Source organism: Eptatretus burgeri, chromosome 3 (assembly GCF_056783735.1).
Source record: "Eptatretus burgeri isolate ZD-2024b chromosome 3, Ebu_testis_v1, whole genome shotgun sequence".
Lineage (NCBI taxonomy): Eukaryota > Metazoa > Chordata > Myxini > Myxiniformes > Myxinidae > Eptatretus > Eptatretus burgeri.
This window is the reverse complement of record NC_140963.1, coordinates 108,680,315-108,702,473: the sequence shown is the minus strand read 5'-3', so window position 1 is coordinate 108,702,473 and position 22,159 is coordinate 108,680,315. Positions and strand designations below refer to the sequence as shown.

Here is a 22,159-nt window from a genome sequence, read left to right as displayed (position 1 = left end):
GTTCTTCTTCATCCGTTTTAGCCTGGAGGCCACGCACGTACAGGCATGCACTAGTAGATATGGAATGTGATTAATAAATAAACAAAATATTTCACCAAACAATAATGGATGTGTGAACTTGAACAAGGAGCGTTTGTAGTTCTAAAGATTTATATGTTGATGGAATGCGATTGCTTTGCCTTCCAGGTGCACTGGAACAAGAGCCAACAAAAATCAGTCATGAAGCAGGTAACAGCAGACACTTGAAGGATTCACCAGAAAGTGACTCTGTCCAATTGCAAGACAGAAAAATCATCAAGAAAGGTTCAAACCACGATCAATATTCAAAGAGATCGCTCTTCCCCTCCCTGGCTGTGATCCAAAGCCTCCACTACCATTGTTTGAATCATCAATACGATATACAAACATAGTGTCATCTGGAAATCGAAAAATTATATGATTCAAACCTGAGAGCTGCAGATGAAGAAGCACCAGGATTCGCATCTTTCCTCGTCGGCGAGACATTAACCATGGAGTCCCACTGGGTCAAGTCATTTTGTTGGTGTTCAGGGGTGTGTGTCGTACGTGTTATGCCACGCCTCTAACCCTTGTTTTGGGGTAAGAGGCGTTGCCTAATACGTACGTCACACACTTGTGTTTAGTAATAAATCCAGGGCAATATGTACGTTTTTCAATCTCACATCGCTGCCAAGTTATCAAATAATGATCGAGGACCTTCAAGTGTTACAACCCGATTGAAATAAAACTGGTGGTTCACTCTTAATCGCAAGAATTATTTTCTCAATCAATTATACCTTCTCCGGCGAAGCGGTTCGATGAAGTTGGAGTACATTTTGAGCAGTTAGCAGGATAGCTTGATAGGAGGGTCATGTATTCGTCTTGGAGTTGTCCAATGTGGGTTCGATTCCCAAAAAGACTATAAACCTTCACCCTAGTGCCTTATTTCAGGCAGGACGTCACATTGATATGCAAGCCTCACTTTGGATGGGACGTCAAGCTGGACGTCCCATCTGCTAGCATTAGCGAGTGGACGTGAAAGATCTCACATTGTGCATTGTGAACAGATGGCCTTTATGTGTTGGCACCTTAACTTGTTACTCACGACAATTGAAGTCACTGTCATCCTTCTGCTCAAGACCCACATTATCCAGGCACCAACAAGTGCGTAGTGATTGGACCGAGGACCAAGTACGAACCCTCATTTATCAAGAGAGAAGAGGCAATACTCATGCAACAGCCAGAACCATCGCTAACAGTCTATAACATATGCTAAATATTGTCAGAGTTAATTTTGCACAAAATAACCCCCCCCCCCACTCCCCATTGTCAACCCCTCCATTATTGAACAATAACAAAATAATGCAAGGGATTAGCAAGTTGCATGAGAATTCTGATTCATCAAAGTACTGCATTACACAAGAAACAAAATGCTATTCCTGCTTCAGAATCAAGCATTGTTCTTACTCTAACCAATCTCTGACCCCAATTTTCACGAAAAGCAGTTCTTACTGTTTTACCTGGTACGTCGTCAAATATTGGCCTTGAATGTATGGCATTGCCTTTCGAACCCATAGTTCATCATGCTGTAATCCCAGGTTCATATTCCATGTACTGTCATATTGTCCACTTGGTGTCTAACAATGCCATGCATGTAACAATAGTGTGTGTGTGTGTGTGTGATTAATGTACAACAACCTCCAAACACATAAGATGTTAAAATAAATAAACACAATCCAAAGTTTTTGGAGATAAGGTTTTATTTGAGGATCATTCCCTCAAAGGGCCACACGCGATCTGTCAAGCTGTAGTCATGGCAAAAATACCGTGATGTTATGTTTCACGAGGGGTTAAACCACACACGAGTGACATCCGCCCTGCCGAAATGCAATTGGACGATACAGAAAGTTATCGTGAGTGCTCGATTTACCGTGGGAATTGCAGGTGATGAAAGATGGCAACGATGAAAAGAAAAAAACTGGCAAGAATCAGAGTTGGGACCGTTATGGGTGTATTTTCTGAAGCTACAGTATATACAATCACAATGATACAACTAGCCGATGCAAAAAGATGAAGTAGAGCTGGGAGCTGAGCATGATGGGGAGAGGCATAAAGAATAGTTATTGGAAGAACATAAAGGAAGTGGGTTGATGCCTTCAGAAAACGCAAGGTGACAGACTTTGTCGCCCGTGACTTTGATGGTGTCACAGGAGTCACGTGCAGGCGTTACTATCAAGGCCCGGGTAACCCGGACGGCATGACGATCGATGCATGTGCAACGAGACTTGAGGGTGAGCATGGGATGGACAAATTTACATGCCCAGACAGGGAAAAGTGTGAGAAAAGCCAGAACAAACGAAGAAGAAAAAATAGACGAAGGAGATGCAACGAGGAAAGGAAGGTACTTAGAAGGAATAGCAGAAGAAGAAGAGCGCTTTGAAAATGGTGAGTAAAGTGTCATGGCGGTGAGCAAAGGGGCTTCTTCAGAGATTGCCTACAGAATGTCATGAACGGGTGGGGAGGGGGTGGGTGATGAACAAGTCACACGTTGGGTCCAAATATAAAAAAATAAAATAATTGTTTGTTTGGCATAAGCAAACAAATAATTGCAAAACCTCCCTCCAAGTAGAGAATGTTTTTTTATTATTGTTTTTTTTTTTACATTTTTAACGTCGTTAACGTCTTCTCAAACATTGTTTTTCCAAAGCATGTCAGTTAAAAAATAAAAATGACACACCATCAAGCATAAGGACTTAGTGAAACGATGAGAAACATCAACACTGTGCGCAGTCAATGTACACACACCGCGGCCTCGTTGAAAAACAAAACTATACAAAAAAATTTGGCTATCTCTGTGCAAACACTAAAAATAATATTACAAGGTATACATAACTTGTTTTAGTGTAACGCTATCATCTTTAACCAGATGAGCAAAATAAAACCCAACGTTCCACCCCTCGGACAGAGCGTAGGTCTCTGTCTGTGCCGAGCCAAACAAACAATTATTTTGAATGCACTGATAAGCACTACCCTTGGCGATCTATTTACACTATACACACTCACATAAACCTCGCAGGTGTGGCAGGTACAACTTCAACGCTGCAGCTTGCACCTGCACAACTTCCGATAACTCCCCCTCCCCCCCCCCCCCCAACCACCATCCCAAGCCCCTTTTCATTCACAGCTGTAGCTACAGGAGAAACGTCGCGAGGGGACAATATGGCTCCATCACAGCGCCTTGTCAGACTCCTTCTTAAGCCGGCTAAGGTTGACAGACAGAGAGGAAAGAGCACAAAAGAGTGTCAAAAGAAACTCCAACCACAACTTGCACGTTTCCAAGGAATATTTTCTCACTTTCCCGAATCCCCACAACTCTTCACCTGTAATACTCTTCTTGTGTGGCTGAAAGTGGTGTTTGGCCTGGAGGTGCGGTAGGAGGCCCGGGTTGTGGATGTCCATGTAGGCCCGGGGCGTGTCCTACCCCGAGAGCGTGAGCGTGAAACCACGGGGCATGCTCCAAGGCAAGGCGTTGCATTTCGGCCGACTGGGCGTGCACAGCCTGAAGCTGGTGCGAGGCGGACATGTGGGGTACATTCAGTGGTGGGAGGTCCCTGTACGGACCTGAGTGGGAAAAGGAAACAAAATTCAAAACACGGATGAGCAAGTTGAGGAATCTCCACTCGGCAATACTGCAGAGCACCACCATAATTCCAAAATAATAGAAAAAAAAAAGAGATGGAAAATAAGAGAAAAACATGACAAGTTTGCTGAAAGAAAGAGTTCCAGGTGGCTACAGGAAAGAGATAGAAAAAGCCATAGGATGAGAGCATGTGGTGCAAAAAGGAAGAATGAAAAAAAAGGAAGGTCGAGTTTAAGATGGAGTGTTAAATATTGTAGATTACCAAACAACGAGTGCCTGAGCAGTTCCTGCTCGGAAGGAGGGGCCAGAACAGGTGGGGGAGGAAGGCCAGGTGGAAAGGGGAATCGTGCCACATGGGGTACCCCTAAAGGGTCCATCAAGGGGTGCACCGTTGCTCCTAATGGATTATGGGAAAGGAAGACAAGTGTTTATAACAACATAATTTAATAAAATAACACCGACATGGGTTTAAATAAATAAATAAACTGTAAGCAAGGAAGTGCAAGTTGAAGCAAGTGATATTGCAGAATTAGGGATTCGATTTGGTTTCCAATCATCGCCGAGTCAAGTAAACTTAGTAAAATAAAGCAAACGTGCCAGGTTTAGTCTTAGTTCTGTAGAGTAAATGATCCAAAATCCCTGCATACTACATACCCATAGGAACATGGCTGAAGTTGGTGATTTCAAAAGGACCTGAAGCAAATTACGAACGTTAATGACACCCTTAAACTTGAAATCTTTTTATTGACTTTGGATGTCAAAGACAGAAATTTCCAATTATTTGATGAATCTCTGATCGATCATCTTGTACCCATTTTCCACAATGTAAATATGACGGGCCTGGACAGGCAGTGTCGCTCTGTCCGACTCGGCTCAATCTGGAGGTATGAAATAAGTCGCGCAACTTTTATGGAGATCTGGACAAAACGTTTTTTTGGACATATCTCAACTGTTTTTCAATAAGATACTAACCATTTAATTTCCTCTCTATGCTGTTTATCAATGCAGTGATTTAAAAAATGATACTGATGAAGACCGATATCAAAGTTTAAAAACTAGAAGGGCACTCTTCGACATGGCGACATCACCAAATATGCCTCCGCCCACATCATTACATGATGACACATAACTGCACTGCAGCAAGTTTGATTTAAATCCCTGAACTCAGATTTAAAATATTAAATAATTCTGGCTGCCAGACCAGATGTCCGATCAGGGCCAAATTCGAAACGCATATCCCCCATGACGGCTAGATCATAATCGTTATGTTTCACGACGATTGATGAAGTGGTTCAAGAGAAAGAATGTTTTAAAGATTTTCATTCAATCCAATATGGCTGCCAGACCGTGTGACCTATAAATTATTTGTGGACACCATGGTATTGCCAAGGCTTGGGGAATATGCGAGTGAAGTTTCCCTGAATCCCTAAAACTCTTCACCTCTAATACTCTTCTTGTGTGGCTAAAAGTGGTGTTTTGCCTGGAGGTGTTTTGTTTCTCGTGAACAGACGATCATACCTGTAAAGTTTCGCCTCGATCTGTTCAGCCGTTTCGGACGAGATTTTTTAAGGTTTTTATGTAAATATATATATATATATATATATATATATATATATATATATATATATATATATATATATATATATATAAATATATATATGGCTGCCGAGCCACGTGAATGAAGACGTCATCAATTCCCCCCCCCACCACTTTCCCCCATACAATTCAGCCCTAGATGACCCTCAAAATTTTTCATACTGATCAGATAAAGCGTTTGACATATGCAATTATGACATCATAACGAAACCACACAAGACATAAAAAAAATTTTTAATCGGAATTCTTTCCAATGGGGAGTCCTTGACATGTGCCAAGTTTAATTTTTTTTTCCATGGAGCAGTTTCAGAGGTCCAAAGTTCTTCCTTTTTCAAACATGGCTGCCACACCACGTAACCTTTGACGTCATTATTATCATTAAGAACATTCTACACGAGTAGTCGCATCGATTGTGAAAAATTTGTGTCAATCGGATACGCAGTTGCTGAGAAAACAGAGAAAATTAGCACGGACGGATGTATGGACAACCCCAAAACATAATGCCTCTGGCGACTGTCAGCAGAGGCATAAAAACTGGGTATTCGCTTCTTCCGCCCAGCTTACACCACCAATTACATACATGACATCAATAGCACTTCCAGCCAAGGCCAGAGTTCATGCAATGTGCACCTGGTGATTTCCTGGGCTGTCTTTACCCCAAAATGGCTCTTACGAGCACAGCTTGTCCGAATGAATTAATAATGGGTAGACTACTCCTGGCCTGACCGAGCCCAAAATTTCTATAAAAATCTAAACTTTGAAAATATGACATTATAGCTGACCGTTCATCAAAGTACATATCTGCCAACTCGCTAATTCACACCCTAAATCTTTGGAATTCTGCATGCATATTGTATTAAAGTCAAAATGTGATAATAATACAAGAATCAGGGCTGTGATGACTTAATATATGCAATTCGTACAGGTGCCTTACCTGGGTGCAGTGCATCGGGCTGATGCAGGTGTAGATGAGAGTGGATATGAGAGTGCTGATGGTGGTGTGGAGTTACATTGTACAGTTGGAGTCTGGGGATCGCACTTCCTTCACCCCCACTTCCCCCATGTCCTCCTGCTGCCAAGGAGGCTAATCTCTCTGCATGTAGTCTGTCTGCAAATGGGCCTACACCACCACTGCCAGGTGGCATTGCTAGAATCCTTTCTCCACCCAGGCCAATTCCTACCCCAACACCAACTCCAACCCCCACAGCATGCAAAGGTGGAAAAGGATGGCCAAGGGCCAAGGCTGGGTGTGGTCGGTGCGCAAATCCAAACGCTTCCAGTCCTGAACTTGGGTGTAGATGTAGGGGTTCAAAGTCTGTTGGTTGGGGTGGTAGAGGGGGTGCTTGCGGTGCACCCCCACCACCCATTCCTGTGGGCGGTTTTATTTCGTAGCCTGGTTTGTATCCTGAGGCACCATGTCCCCCAATGCGGCCTTCTCCATAGAGTCCTAGAGGGCCATGGGGATGTCCGTGGTGATAAAACAAAGGAGTGGTACCCGGATGCTGTGGCCCAGGTGGGTCATGGGCAGAAGGCCCAGGATGCCCCGGACCAAAAAGCGGGTGTGGACGAGCAGTTGGAGAAAGCACATGGGGGCGTGCATACTCGCTAAGCGTGCGTAGAGCAGGAGTGTCCGGACCAAGGTATGGTGGCACGGCTGCCACAGCCGTGGCAGGAGGCGGTGGAGCAGAGGGTCCATGGAGGGTAGTAGCTGTGTCATAAAGTGGTGGCCGGAGCTGAGGTGGTTGGGAGACAGTGGCCGAGACTGGAGCAACCGAAGGAGCTGGTTCTGACAAGGTGGGCAGAGATTTCTGTGAATAAATGGACAAGTGCATAAAAGAAAGAGAAAGGCATTAAACTGAGGTAGATCTTGTGTAAAAAAAAAAGACATGAAAACCCAGCAGAAACTTGGTGAAAGGATAACAATTTGAAAAATAGGACCACTGGATCTGTAGCTTATCTGGGCCCTGGCCTAATGTTGTAACCCAAATCTGGTAACATTCTGACTGGTGGGTCTGGAGAAGAAGATTTTGGAAGGAATTAACGCAATTTTCCCAAAGTTGGCGAAGTCTGCCATTTTGAGAAATTTCCGGTCACGTGATCCACACGACTTTGGCAATTTAACATCCGTACCCTGGCCTAATGCAACCCAAATTTGGTAGCATTCTGACTGGTGGATAAGGAGAAGATTTTGGAAGGAAATTGTGAGCGCCATTTTGACACACTTCTGGTCAAGTGATCAGCATGGCCTCCACAATTTAACATGAGGATCCTGTCCTAATGTTGTAACCCAAATTTGGTAACATTCTGACTGGTGGGTCTGGAGAAGAAGATTTTGGAATGAATTTTCGCAATTTTCCTAAAGTTGGCGAAGTCTGCCATTTTGAGAAATTTCCGGTCACGTGATCCGCACGACTTTGGCAATTTAACATCCGTACCCTGGCCTAATGCAACCCAAATTTGGTAGCATTCTGACTGGTGGATCAGAAGATTTTGGAAGGAAATTGTGAGACCGCCATTTTGACACACTTCTGGCCATGTGATCAGCATGGCCTCCACAATTTAACATGAGGATCCTGTCCTAATGTTGTAACCCAAATTTGGTAACATTCTGACTGGTGGGTCTGGAGAAGAAGATTTTGGAAGGAATTTTCGCAATTTTCCTAAAGTTGGCGAAGTCTGCCATTTTGACAAATTTCCGGTCACGTGATCCGCACGACTTTGGCAATTTAACATCCCTACCCTGGCCTAATGCAACCCAAATCTGGTAACATTCTGACTGGTGGGTCTGGAGAAGAAGATTTCGGAAGGAATTTACGCAATTTTCCCAAAGTTGGCGAAGTCTGCCATTTTGACAAATTTCCGGTCACGTGATCCGCACGACTTTGACAATTTAACATCCGTACCCTGGCCTAATGCAACCCAAATTTGGTAGCATTCTGACTGGTGGATCAGCAGAAGATTTTGGAAGGAAATTGTGAGACCGCCATTTTGACACACTTCTGGTCATGTGATCAGCATGGCCTCCACAATTTAACATGAGGATCCTGTCCTAACGTTGTCACCCAAATTTGGTAGCATTCTGACTGGTGGATCAGCAGAAGATTTTGGAAGGAAATTGTGAGACCGCCATTTTGACACACTTCTGGTCATGTGATCAGCATGGCTTCCACAATTTAACATGAGGATCCTGTCCTAATGTTGTCACCCAAATTTGGTAGCATTCTGACTGATAGTTCTGGAGAAGAAGATTTTTAAAGAAATTTACTAAGTCGGCCATTTTGACCTACTTAAAGTCATGTGACTGAAACAAACTTTGAAATTCCTGTTACCGGTCAGGAGAGGAACGTTGCTGCCAAGTTTCAGCCAGATCAGCTCAGCGGTTTGGCCAGAGACATCGAATAAGGAGACGGACGGACGGACAGTGTGTGATGACGGACAATACCTTCTCTGGAATTAATTCAAGATATGCTAAAAATCTATCAACTAGTTGAAATATTTTGTTAGCGGAAAGAAAGAATATAGTGAGCATATTAAGACATACACCACATTTGGGAAGAAAATAAATAAATAAAAACACAGGAGAAGTATTTTGGTGCAAAAATCGAAATATTTTCTTTCACAAATCACTGTTCCTCACCGTGCTCTGTCTACGAGCTGCTTCCTCACGTTTCCGGGCAAGTTTGGAGCCAGAAAGTGGTTCAAAGGCAAGATCTGTTCGGGTACAGCTATTTGTACCACGATCCCAATGCCTTAGGAACCTGCAATTTGCAGTCAGGACAATGTAACGAAGTAGAATACTCGGATTGTAATAACCGACAAATATGCAAAGCATGTTAAGAGGATGCACATATGGGAAACATTCATGGTACCTTGCAGAGGCGCTGACGTGAACAGCATTACAAACTGGTACTGGCTCTGGAGAGGGGCTCCGTGGAAGAGGGAGCGGTGACTCGGGAGGTGACTCTGCAGGGAGATCTTCAGAAGGTGATGGGAGGGGTGGGACGATCCCAACATCAGGTGATCCGACCACCGCTCCTCCTGTAATTCCAGTTCCAGGCTTGAAGAGGTCAATATGGGGAAGTGGTGTGGACAAAGCGGGTGCCTGTGATGGAGAGGTAGGTGGTAGTGGGGTAGGGATATCTGCCTGGGGTGTAAGAGCTGGAGGGTGAAGTGGTGGAGGAGGATTTCCAGGAGGGTGAGGAGGAGCTGGGAGTGCACTGCCTGAACTTACACTTCCACCAGACAATGAGATAAGTGGTTTTAGGGCAGGGGGTGGTGGAAGATTTGGAGGGAGGGCAGCAAAATGTGGAGGATGATGTGAGTGGGAAGGAGGAGGGTGAACCCCACCAATCACACTGCCAGTGATTGTCCCAGAAACTACTGTAGGTTTCAGAGGATGGGCTGGTGGTATCGGGGTGGTAGGAGGGGGGAGTGGTTTTGATGGAGGGAGGGGGTGAGAAACTGGTGGGTGTGTACTGGGTAGAAGTGTTGAAGGAGGATGAGGTAAAGGATTATGAGTTTGGGGGGTTTGAGTAGGATGAGGAACAGACTGGGGTTGGTTAGGTGACGTAGGAAGGGCAGCCACCATATCACTGCCCCGAGGAAGTAGTTGAGGTGGAAGAGGAGGTGCTGAAGAGGTTGCTGGAGGTGGGGCAGAAGGAAGCTTTCCAGGGACATGTCCATAGGGTGGAGTGTGAGAGTTTGGGTGGGGACTGTACGAAGTCGATATTGAGGTTCCAGCCACATTGATCCCTGTTGAGGGATTTGGAATACCTGTTGGAGTTAAGGGGCTTGACATTCCAAGAGCTGGTGGACGACACTGAGCTGCAATTCCTGCTTGACAGCTGCCCACGGTTTTTGGTACGAGAGCAGTGGAACTAGGAATTCCTGACAAATTGGGGATACCAGAGCTGGGTATATGAACTGAGTTTGTGATGGAGGGGGCAGTGATAAGTGGTGGGTTATGAATGGAAGACAATGAAATAGAAGAAGGGTTGGAAAACCCAGACATAGAAAATCCTGAACCAGCAATGTCATGAGAGTTGGGATCTGAGGAAAATGTTGCAAGTGGTAATAGAGGGCAGATGGGCACAATTGGGGGTGGTGGTGACTCTGGATCACTTTCCTGCTCTTGGGGAGAGGCCACACTAGGGGTTGTGCTTCGATTGTCTTGGTCAATTTCTTTTGGATCAGAAGTTTGTGTGGTGCAGACACCTGGCTCGCCACCAGACCCAAGTCCACTTCCTCCAATTGACCCTCCTGTACGTGCCCCCAAAGAAAATTCAGCTCCAGAAGGACCGTCAGAGCTGTCAGCTTCAGAAGGAGGAGAGCGAGGTGTGCTGCTTCGGCTTGCCTCCTTCAGGTAGAAGGAAGAGGAGAGAAAAAAAACAACAAACAAGACCATTATGTTTGGTTCACTAAACAGAATGTGAGATGAGTTTACACAACAAATTGAGGCTCTATACATTTAAGATCTGCCAAAATTTAAGAGTTGTCTCACGAGGAATTTCATCAGTCTCTGCTATAGCCAAGTATCTTGTTCTGTATAAATTTTCAGGCAAGTAAATGAATAATAGTCCATCAGCTCCTTTTACTTTTTATGTCATCACCAAGTTCTAACACCTGAAGCCGACACCATTTGAAATGTTTCATTGGTTCTAAAAATGGATTTTTCTTTTCCTCCATACAATCGAGACTAATTCCAGTGGCAAAATCAATTCTCGAGTGGTTTAGTGGCGTCGTGGATAAGAGCCAGATTGCATTGTGCTCACATGGGTTGGTTTTATTCAGAGTAGATGTTTCCACTGCTGTGACAGAGTGGAGACCTGTCCGGTTTATGCTCTTAGTCATGAAAGAGTTCACGACTTGTCGAGATTGCCCCGTGCTCAATCAAAAGTTTGGGCTTCCACCACCACCACCACCACCACCACCACCACAATAATTTCTACATACAGGACAATATGTTTTGCTTTGCACAGTTGATCTTGCAATTTAAAACCACCAAGGCACAATCTGGAGCAATTAAGTGAAGAAAATAGCCCAGTGGGGGACTGAAGGTTATTTTGAATCCAAAAATCTGAGGGATTAGGGGAGGGAGGCTATGGCCCCCTTTCCAGGGGAGATACGGCCATGGTGAGCACAACTTAAGGTTAGGGCATGGTCACGATGCCACATGGCCAGTTTGGTCTGGATCAGGTTGTCGGTTTCTGAAAAGAATATTTTTGAATGAAATACCAATATTTGGGACAAAACCTCCCTTTCATCCCCTTTAACTGGGCAGATCTGGACAGGGAGCACAACCCCATGGAGCCATTACTGTCCTGATGCATTGTACCAAAGTTGGTCTGAATTGCTCAGTAGTTGTGCAGAACATGTTTTATTGAAAATAACGTTAGGGAATGGTCCCAATGCCTCGTGGCAAGTTTGGTCTGGATCTGTCTGGCGGTTTTTGAAAAGACATTTGAATAAAATTCCAATATTTGTGGCAAAACTCCCCCTTTTACACCCTTTATAGGGGGCGCATCCAGATGGGGAGCACAACCCCATGAGATCTTCCTGTCCTAATGCATCGCTCTAAATTTGGTCCATATCAGTCAGGCAGTTTGTAAGATGATGTTTTAGTCAAATGTTGACGGCCAGACACTGGGACCCACTATGAGCTTATTTCAGAGAAATAACCCAAAAAGGTGTCAGTTCCTCTCACACAATGTGTTATGCTCAGCAAGTCAAACTTTCAGTTTCAGCTAAGGCTGATAAAAAATAATGTACTATACTAGTTCCAATGTCTTGGAGACAATAATGCAGATGGACAAAATCATCTATATATGCAAATAACTCCTATTAAGAGTTCCTTTATGGACAGACCTCAACTTCTCTGAGAAGGCTCATGATACCTGCTCCAGAGTGGTTTTGTTTGACAGTTCATGTCAATTGTTGATATTAATTTGTGTAATGCACTTGTGTGTCTGTGTGCCTGTGTGTTGAGGGTGTCTTTGTCCAGGCCACGTGGTATCAACCTTGATTGGGCCCTGTGGCTGCATTTTCACCCTTTCTCCCCTTTTCTGTTTGTTTACTCATTACTCTGCTTGTTCAATCCTTCCCTCCCCCACCCCCGGGGTCACCTCACTATTCCATAAACCTAGATTTCGTATAAACAATAACAAAACATAGGGGCACTACCCCTGGGTGCTCACCTGGTAGTGGCTGGATAAGATAACTAGGGAACCACTGGTAGGCATGGATGACCCACAAATATGTAATGGAGAAGAAAGTAAATACCTACAGAGTTTTATTTTTATTGAAGTGTACAAACTTTGGTACATCACTGGTGATAAAGGATGTGGTCAAGTTTCATCAAAATTGTGCGTGTGGTTTCAGAAAAAAAAAAAAACCAAATAAATATTTTGGGGGGCAATCCCCACGTAGAACCCCTTATAGACCCCAATTTTTTTAATGGCGTGAACAAACTTTAGAACATCATGGGTGACGAAGGTGGTGGTCAAATTTAATCGGAATTGTGTTTGTAATTTCTGAGAAGAAAACAAATGCATATTTTGGGGGGCAAACCCTGCCTTGCATCCCCCGAGACCCCAATTTTTCTCATGTCCTTAACGAACTTTGGTACATCACGGGTGATGAAGGTTGTGGTCAAGTTTCATAGGAATTGTGTGTTGTTTCTGAGAAGAAAGCAAATACCTATTTGGCGGGACAACCCCCTCCTCTCCCGTAAACGTAAACTCCCTCCATAAACCCCTTCAGACCGTGATTTTTTTTAATGCCATGAACAAACTTTGGTAAATCATGGGTAATGAAGGTTGTGGTCATGTTTCATCAGAATCGCTTGTGCAGTTTCTGAGAAGAAAGCAAATATCGATTTTGGGGGGCAACCCCCATATACCAGGCGTGATTTTTTTTAATGCCATGGACAAGCTTTGGTGCATACACGGTGATGAACGTTGTAGTAAAGTTTCATCGAAATTGTATGTGTAGTGTGAGAGAAGAAGTTGCATGTATTTGTGGACGGATAGACGGACGGACAGATGGACTGACAGATAGACGACGTGCCATCCTTTTAGCTCCCCGGAACTACTTAAGATAAAAAGTGAATTAGCCTGTGCAGAACGGTACATCACTCTTTTGCAAGGCCGGTTGCTGCTGAATCCCTATCATAAGATCTGGACAAGCTAAGGTGCTGGTCAGCTATTTGGAACATGCCATTCAAGGCCATACTGTCTCTCGAAAGGATTGCCAATGAAACAATCCAATCAACTTCTTTGGATAGCCCCTGAAATAAGATGAGTCCCTGGAACTCTTTGCCACTTTTTCGACCATGACCTTTCATGAGAGGATTATATCACCAAGCTAGCATCAAAAGCCAGTCACCGCTTGGGTATTCTGCCTCCCACCATGATCTGTTTGAGGCAGTCTAAAACAAGGATTTCTGCACATTGGTATCTGCTATGCAGCACTGCTATCTCATGACAGGAGGCATATTTTCAGGGACAGCCAATCTCTGGAAGCAAGTTGGTAGGTTTTATTTTATAAAAGCTTGTATCTGGCCTTGCTTCTCCTCTCCCATCTCTCTCCCATCTCAGCCTTCTGCTAGCCACCCCGGGTCTCCCACGTTCCTCAAGAAATCCTTGCCGGCTCACTTTCCCAAGTCCAGGCTGGTTGCGCACCTGCATTCATTTGTCCCCTTACTCTCCCGATTGTGGAATTGTCTCGTCTTTCTCAATTCAATCTTTCAAATGTGCTCACCATCATTTCCTCATGCATTCACCCAAGTACATTCACAATCTCTTATGCACATGCTGATCATTTCCCATTCTGTTCCTCTCTCGGTTAAGGTTACTCGTTTTTATGTTATTCCACCTTGTGCATGTCTACCTCCAACCCCACATACCCTTTGGAAGTCTGCAAACCCACTGCCCGTTTGCTCCTCCATGAGCTTAGACCCTTGTGTATAAAAGCGTTACAAGGAGTGCGCAGATTATGGAAGAACAATCTATTTAGATGTTCTTTTGCAACTATTTTTGTCTATCTGCATACCGGAGTCTTTGACTTCTTGTCCCAGTTGTCTGTATCTGATAAACTCGTCTCTCTTCGTCGCTTTGATGGCCGAGGCATAAACGTATCACCTCCTTCCCCTTTCACCCTCTTGAATGATAAGTTCAGGAAGAAAACAAAATTGGTTCAGTGAAACAGAATTACAACAAAATGCTTTCAATATCACCAAATATAAATTTCCATAGTACTTCTCAATTTGCAATCCCCTCTATACCTTCCTTCCCTCAGTGCTGTCAGTACTAGTTGCTCCTGGAGACGACCTCTCCACAGCCTGTTCATCTGTGGCTTCTTCCACCTTAACACGCCCATCCGGAAGGCAAGAGAGCTGTAAGGGGAGAAGAGTTTCAGTCTTTCAGAATGGTATCATGCATATTGAAAGACAGCGATTGCTCGATCATTCCATACTGGCAGGGTCCGTCGCTGGAAATTCTGGCCTGGTTCATTTATACACGCAGGTGGAAATATCCTGTGCTAAGTAACTCTACGTTGTCAAAACTAGTACGTGCCTGTAAAAAAAAATAAAATAAAATGAAAATATATATATATATATATATATATATATATATATATATATATATATATATATATATATATATATATATATATATATATATTCAAACCGCAAGCAACAAACAACGATGCAGGCCATTTCTTCGCTCTCGCGTGCCTGTACGCACGTGGCCCGGAAGTTTGAATATTATTCGCAGTTACTATTACTCGCAATTTAGTTTTAATACCAAATTATTCAATTAGCGCCAACGTATGTTACCTTTTCGCAATGTCGTGGCAAGGAAAAACAAAAAGAGAAGAGAGAGAAAAAAAAATTTACTTCTTGGTTCGGAGCATACCAGCACTCTGATGTTACCAAAATTTATACACCGTCTAATATGAAAACGATCATAACTTGGGGCATTGTGTTTATCTGTAAATGCACATAAAAAAAAAATCGAGAAATTATTAGAATACACGGTCATCATTATCCGGAAGTCCGTACGTTGTAACCCGTAATGGATCCGGAAGTCCGTAAGTTGTAACCCGTGATGGCGAACGCGGCTCAGCTTCCCTTCCCCATCGGCCACGCCCACGCAACAACGTGTCTTTTCATTGGTTTGGTAAATAAATGGCCATAACTTGGGAAGCACTTGTCCGATTAATATCAAACCTTGAAAAGGCACATCCTCAGGTCCCCAGCAATATACCTGGCAAGTTTCAATTAGATCAGACCAGCGGTTGTCGAGAAACAGCGGTCACACACACACACACACACACACACACACACACACACACACACACACACACACACACACACACACACACACACACACACACACACACACACACACACACACACACACACACACACACACACACACACACACACACTGCTGGAATTATAGATAGATAACATGTCCACCACAAACCGGAGTCTTGCTGCGCCGCGTCCGCATGCCGTGCTTCCCAGAGCTCCCAACCATTCCTCCTGATTCTCCCTCCTCCCTCACAGGTTTGAACATGAATGGAGGAGGCTGGGTCATATGTGCTGGTGGATGATGAAGTGAAGGAGGAAGGACTCCATATTTCTTGAAAGAAACCCTGCACTCTGAGCAAAGCAGCAACCGATCTCTCCCACCCGTCAGCCAATCCTTTGACACTGGTTGGGAATCAATCAGGGTGGGTAAAAGAAGCAATTGGAACATTGACATCTTAAGGAAGATTATGTAGAAGGAAGCCTGCTGTTGACTTAAGTTAGGGCGGCTGGCTTAACATCTTAGGGTCTCGTGTTCAAGCCCCTGTTAAACCATTGAATTAACACCAGGTGGGTTGACTCAGCCTGTCATCCTTCCGAGGTCGGTAAAAATGAGTACCAGCTTGCTGGTATCCTGTCCAGGATTGTGCACAATAGCCCAGAAGACTGCTTAGGCAGCACCAACGCTCTGCACAGAGTATGGTTCCAATGGATGGATGGATGGATATCGTTTTGGCCCCATCTCTCAATGGTGAGGAATCAGTTGAGAAGTTAAATTATTCTCCTATCCAGATCCGATTCGGATCTGCACCAAAATCGAATCAATTAGTCCTTGCCACACACCCAACCTGTCCACAACTTTTTTGAGATAACCTTTGGAGAAGATACCCTCGAGAGAATTTTCCAAGTATCGTGCTCAGCACGACGTCTTTTTGTTGTTTGCGTGCAAGATGCCAGAGATACATCAAAATTAAACTCGACAATATTAATCAAAGCTCAGGTCAATCGGGTGAAAAGTGATTATTTTTCAGATCGAAATTGATGATTTGAGAAGTTTGACCTCGAGTTGACCTTTTGACCTCAAAAATAGTTGCTTTCCCAAATCAGTGATGCACTATGCAATTGCTGCTTAATTTTCCGGTTAATCGTATGAAAATTGACGATTTTTCAGATGAAATTTGATTTTCTCAGTTTGACCTTGAGTTGACCTTTTGATGTCAAATATAGTTGGTTTTCCAATTCAATAACACAATATGCAAATCCTGTTCAACTTTCAAGTCAATCGGATGAAAAATGACGATTTTAGAAATTCCACCTCAAGATGACCTTTCACCTCAAAATGAAGGCTTCTCAGTTGAGACTACCTCTACAACTTGGTCAAGTTTCATGATGATCAGTTTAGAATTGTGACCTGTAGGAAATTTACAGACAGAATAACAAAATCGAATGACCAATATACTTGAAAAATCTTGGATTTTGCAAGTAACAAACCGACAGAAAGGGGTGAAAACATAACCTCCTTCACCTTCGGTGGCAGAGGTAAAAATGTAAAAGGATGGAGGGATGTTATCCAAAATGTATGTTGACAAGGTTGGGATGGTCACAAGAAATGATCACGATTTGAATAAGGGTTGTCCCGAGAAAAGACAAAGTTACATCGAACGCACACACGTGAAAGTGCGCACGCACACACTTTTGTTATTATTGCTTGTTTCTTTACCTTTTTTTAGAATTGCACCACATGGCCAAAAGTATGTGGAGATCTGCTCGTCCAACGTCTCATTCCAAAATCATGGCCATTAATATGGAGTTGATCCCCCCTCCCCCTCTGTGCTGCTATAACAGCCTCCATTCTTCTGGGAAGGCTTTCCACTAGATGTTGGAACATTGCTGTGGGGATTTTCTTCCATTCACAAACAAGAGCATTATTGAGGTCGGGCATTGATCAGGTCAGGTATGGGAGCATGTGCCAGAACAGCACGTCGCTGTGTCCACTTTCCGCCGGTATTCCAGGGGCCTCCGTCTGGCCATCCCCCAGACAGATGCCAGCCCATCCCCATCTCCTTGAGATGCTGGTCAACCTGCTGCAACCACAAGGCATGTGGTCAGCCCATTGGCCTCCTCCACTCACAAGACTCCCTCGCTGAGAGAATCTGGTGAGCAGGATCAGCGTCAGGAAAACGAGCCACATGTCCATACAGCCGCAGCTGACGCTCACGGATTATGCAGGTAACAAATGTCATCAGAGTCTCTCTCAGCAACCGCTCGTTGGACACAAACTCCGACCAGCGAGAGCCAAGGATTCTCCGAAGAGACCTGGTACCAAAGGAATTAAGTCTCCGTCTCAGATCGTTGGTCAGAGTCCAAGTCTCGCATCCAGAGAGCAAGACTGGAAGCACCAAGGACCTGAAGACTCGGACGTTCGTCCTCCCGCACAGGTACCAGCAGCGCCACACCCCATGATCCAGTGAATCCATGACTCCCCAGGCCCGACCCAGACGTCTATTGACCTCTGACTCACAGCCAGCAGAGACATCAATATCACTGCCAAGGTAAGTTTATCTCTCCACGACCTCAACATCCTCACCACAAACAGACACAGACAGGACAGCAGCATCCAAGATGTCATTGAAAGCCTGGATCTTAGTTTTGACCCAAGAAACCAGTAATCCCAGCGGCTCAGACTCCTTATTCAGCTCCTCGAGGGCCCCCAAAAGGATATCTAAAGTCTCCGCAAAGATGACTGCATCATCTGCGAAATCAAGGTCCGAGATCTTGCCATTCCCAAACGATGCATCACAGCTTGATCTTTCCGACATCCTCCCTAAAATCCAGTCCATACAAGTGCTGAAAAGTGTGGGGGCCAGTATACACCCCTGACGAACTCCAGTAATAACTGGAAATAAGTCAGAGATGGTACCACCACATTTCACAGCACTCTCAGTACCAGAGTGGAGTTCAGACATCAGATCGATAAGTTTTGGTGGCACCCCACGAAGACCAAGAATCCTCCAGAGGGCATCCCGATTCACTGAATCGAACGCTTTACAGAGATCAACATAGGCTGCAAGCAGCCCCTGCCAAAACTCTCATCCGCGTTCGGTGAGGACCCGAAGAGCAAGGATACGGTCAATCGTTGACCTCTTTGGTGTAAAGCCCGACTGCTCTGGATGCTGGTGCTCAAGCAGATGGTGGTGAACCCTATCAAGAATTATCCGAGCAAAGACCTTGCCCGGCACTGAGAGCAGCGTCACCCCTCGGTAGTTGTTGCAGTCTTGGCGATCACCCTTCCCTTTTCAGAGAGGGACAACGAGGCCCCTCTTCCAATCAGTTGGGATGATGCCTGTGTTCCAGGCAGAGCACAAAACTGCATGCAACGACACGAGTGCAGCATTTCCACCAGCCTTGAGAAGTTCAGCATGGATGCCACAGACCCTGGAGCTTTGACCCGTTTCAACCGGTTCACCGCAGCCTGTGTTTCCACAAGCGAAGATGGACCACAGTTGATTGGAGGGTCAGCAACAGGGATTGTAACACCCTCGACGTCCAATGCAACAGCTGGTGGATCAGCCTGATACAATATGGAGTTGGGCATTGATGTTGGGCGATTAAGTCTGGCTTGCAGTCGGCGTTCCAATTCATCCCGAAGGTGTTTGATGTGGTTGAGGTCAGGGCTCTGTGCAGCCAGTCAAGTTCTTCCACACCGATCTTGACAAACCATTTCTGCATGGACCCCAATTTGTGCACAGGAGCATTGTCATGCTGAAATGGGAAAGGGCCTTCCCTAAACTATTGCCACAAAGTTAGAAGCACAGAATAGTCGAGAATGTCATTGTATGCTGTAGCGTTAGATTTTCCTTCACCGGAACTAATGGGCCGAGCCCAAATCATGAAAAACAGCCCCAGACCATTATTAGTTCTCCACCAAATGTTTACAGTCGGCACTATGCATTCGAGCAGGTAGTGTTCTCCTGGCATCCGCTAAACACAGATTCGTCTGTTGGACAGCCACATGGTGAAGCATGATTCATCAATCCAGAGAACGCGTTTCCACTGCTCCAGAGTCCAATGGCGGTGAGCTTTACACCACTCCAACCGACGATTGGCATTGCGCATGTTGATCTTAGGCTTGTGTGCGGCTGCTCGGCCATGGAAACCCATTTCATGAAGCTCTCGACAAACAGTGCTTGTGCTGACGTTGCTTCCAGTCAGTTTGGAACTCGGTTGTGAGTGTTGCAACTGACGACAGACGATTTTTTCCGTGCTAAGCACTTCAGCACTCGGCGGTCCTGTTCTTTGAGCTTGTGTGGCCTTCCACTTCACGGCTGAGCTGTTGTTGCTCCATGATCTTTCCACTTCACAATAACAGCACTTACAGTTGACCATGGCAGCTCTAGCAGGGCAGAAATTTGATGAACTGACTTGTTGTAAAGGTAGCATCCTGTGACGGTGCCACGTTGAAAGTCACTGAGCTCAACAGTATGCCCCATTATACTGGCAGTGTTTGTCAATGGAGATTGCATGGCTGTGTGCTTGATTTTATACACCTGTCAGCAACGGGTGTGGCTGAAATTGCCGAATCACTAATTAGAAGGGGTGTCCACATACGTTTGGCCATGTAGTGTATATGAGGCCCCGCGAGGAGTGATGCAAGTGACATTTTTTAATGATATGATGATGATAGGCTCGGATGATAGGGAAAGGGTTAAAATAGTGCTACATGGCATTAACTCCAAAATGGCTGATGTGTCCCTTACATCACTCCTCCTTGCGACGCCTCATATATAGATGTCCTTTTCCTGATTTACAAATGTTGTTGTGCAAACTTTATAAATGTGCTCACATTGTAATGCTACTGTACATACATAATAGATGATATAACATTATAAATTGTACATACTTTACAGAAATGTGTGTGGGTTGTTGCTGTCACCGACTTCCCGATAATATTCCACCATTAACCACACCCAGACAGGTCTGATTGAACCGAGGGAAAAATGTGTCTAGCCATAGTCCCACCCATCCCTCTGATCCCTTTCTATTCCTTTACAAAAGAATGCAGTTTTGCATCCTTTTCGTGGAATCCTTTCAAGCTATTAAAACTCTGATAGCAAAGGATGCTGCACCATGCAAAACTCTGTCGGATGATACCAGTCATTGCCATTGACAGAAGAAGCTCATAAATAGGCCGACTGAATATTATTATTGTTATTACCCTCACCGGAGGAGAGGGAATTGCATTTTGGTCCATTTGTTTATCTGTTTTTGTTTGTTTGTTTGTCTGCACAGAACGTGCATGTTTTTCTCTGCAACCGCATGTCGGACTGACACGAAGTTTTCACCAAAGGAGCAACTACTCATGTAGAATCTTTTAATGATAATTATGACGTCCTCGGTTACGTGGTGTGGGAGCCATGTTAGATTTACCATAAAAACCGATAAAAATCTTCTTCTCCAGAACAGCTGAACAGATCGAGGGGAAACTTCATACACATATTCCCCAAGCCTTGGGGACACCAAGATCTTCACAAATAATTGATCAGTTGGTCACATGATCTGGTAGCCATATTGGATCAAGCAAAAATTAAAAAAGAAAAAAATTCTCTCTCTTGAACCGCTTCATCGATTAACTTGAAACTTCGAAATTATGATCTAATAGTGATGGGGAATATATGTTTTAAATTTTAACCTGATAGGATGTATGGTCTGGCAGCAGAGTTGTTTAATTTTTTTATTTTGAATAAGGCTCACTTGGCTGTACCTGAATGGGTTTGAGGGTAGAGGAGTAGCAGCTGCAACCAGAATCCTATCCAGGTTCCTTGTGATGACTTCATATTTACTTTTTGCTTGTTCAGGTTCCTTCTGATGACTCAATTGCAGAACTGTACCTACTTGGTCTTCCATTTGATTTGAAATTATTTTATTTTAATACCATTCTGAATTCAATTGAATAACAATAAATGTTACGGGTCAGGATGAAGTGTCCGATCGAAGCGGGGCTGTATCAAAGCAGGACGTCTTGGTACCCGGTCATCACTGCCAGCACTTATAAAGTGGTAGTTCTTGTTATGTCTCTTATAAATTATGCAACACAAAAGTACATAAACACCCCAAAAAACAAGCCCTGACAGGGTTCTGCAATACCTGATTGCTCTTCTTCTTGTTATCATCATGATGATTTGCCGGTTTTGACCATCATCTGGAATGCTGAAAAGCGATCCCTGCTGAGCCAATCAGCCAAACAGACCAGGTTGGCTCTCATGTATAGCTTAAGCAACTTTTTAGAGAAGATACTCCAACTTTACTTTTGCACAGAGTGGGTGGGACCGACATTTTTTTTCCGTGCCATCCCTACACATAGAGGGGCAAGCGCACTCTCCGATATGTAATGATTACTCTTGTCATTACAGTAGTGCATAAATTTCCCCTCATGTCCTCCTTATGCATGTGATAGAGTACAATCTAGTCCACGAGCATTACATTGCTTGAAAATAAATGTCACAATGAATTTTAACCGTTTGAACCCTAGCGGTCATTTCACCAGCCGCTATTCTAATCTCCATATACCTGAGCGGCTGGATTTTTCTCAAGGGAGCTCAGGGTGGGGGAGCCGG

General features: G+C 44.4%; 1 protein-coding gene across 7 annotated transcripts in view; it reads right to left on the bottom strand.

Annotated features, from left to right (window-relative positions):
- Window positions 1–2,617: 2,617 nt before the first annotated feature.
- LOC147030668 (arginine-glutamic acid dipeptide repeats protein-like) overlaps window positions 2,618–22,159 on the bottom strand; it is an 80,991-nt gene continuing 61,449 nt past the window's right edge. For all 7 annotated transcript variants that reach the window (XM_085874929.1, XM_085874930.1, XM_085874927.1 and 4 more), the window contains 9 exons: window positions 15,721–15,950; window positions 14,514–14,624; window positions 14,282–14,389; window positions 9,103–10,589; window positions 8,871–8,991; window positions 6,168–7,041; window positions 3,900–4,034; window positions 3,378–3,618; window positions 2,618–3,259 (listed from right to left, as the gene is read on the bottom strand). In XM_085874929.1, coding sequence (XP_085731055.1) covers window positions 3,226–3,259; window positions 3,378–3,618; window positions 3,900–4,034; window positions 6,168–7,041; window positions 8,871–8,991; window positions 9,103–10,589; window positions 14,282–14,389; window positions 14,514–14,624; window positions 15,721–15,950 — 3,341 coding nt within the window. In that variant the 3' untranslated portion in view covers window positions 2,618–3,225. The remainder of the gene's footprint in view (window positions 3,260–3,377; window positions 3,619–3,899; window positions 4,035–6,167; window positions 7,042–8,870; window positions 8,992–9,102; window positions 10,590–14,281; window positions 14,390–14,513; window positions 14,625–15,720; window positions 15,951–22,159) is intronic.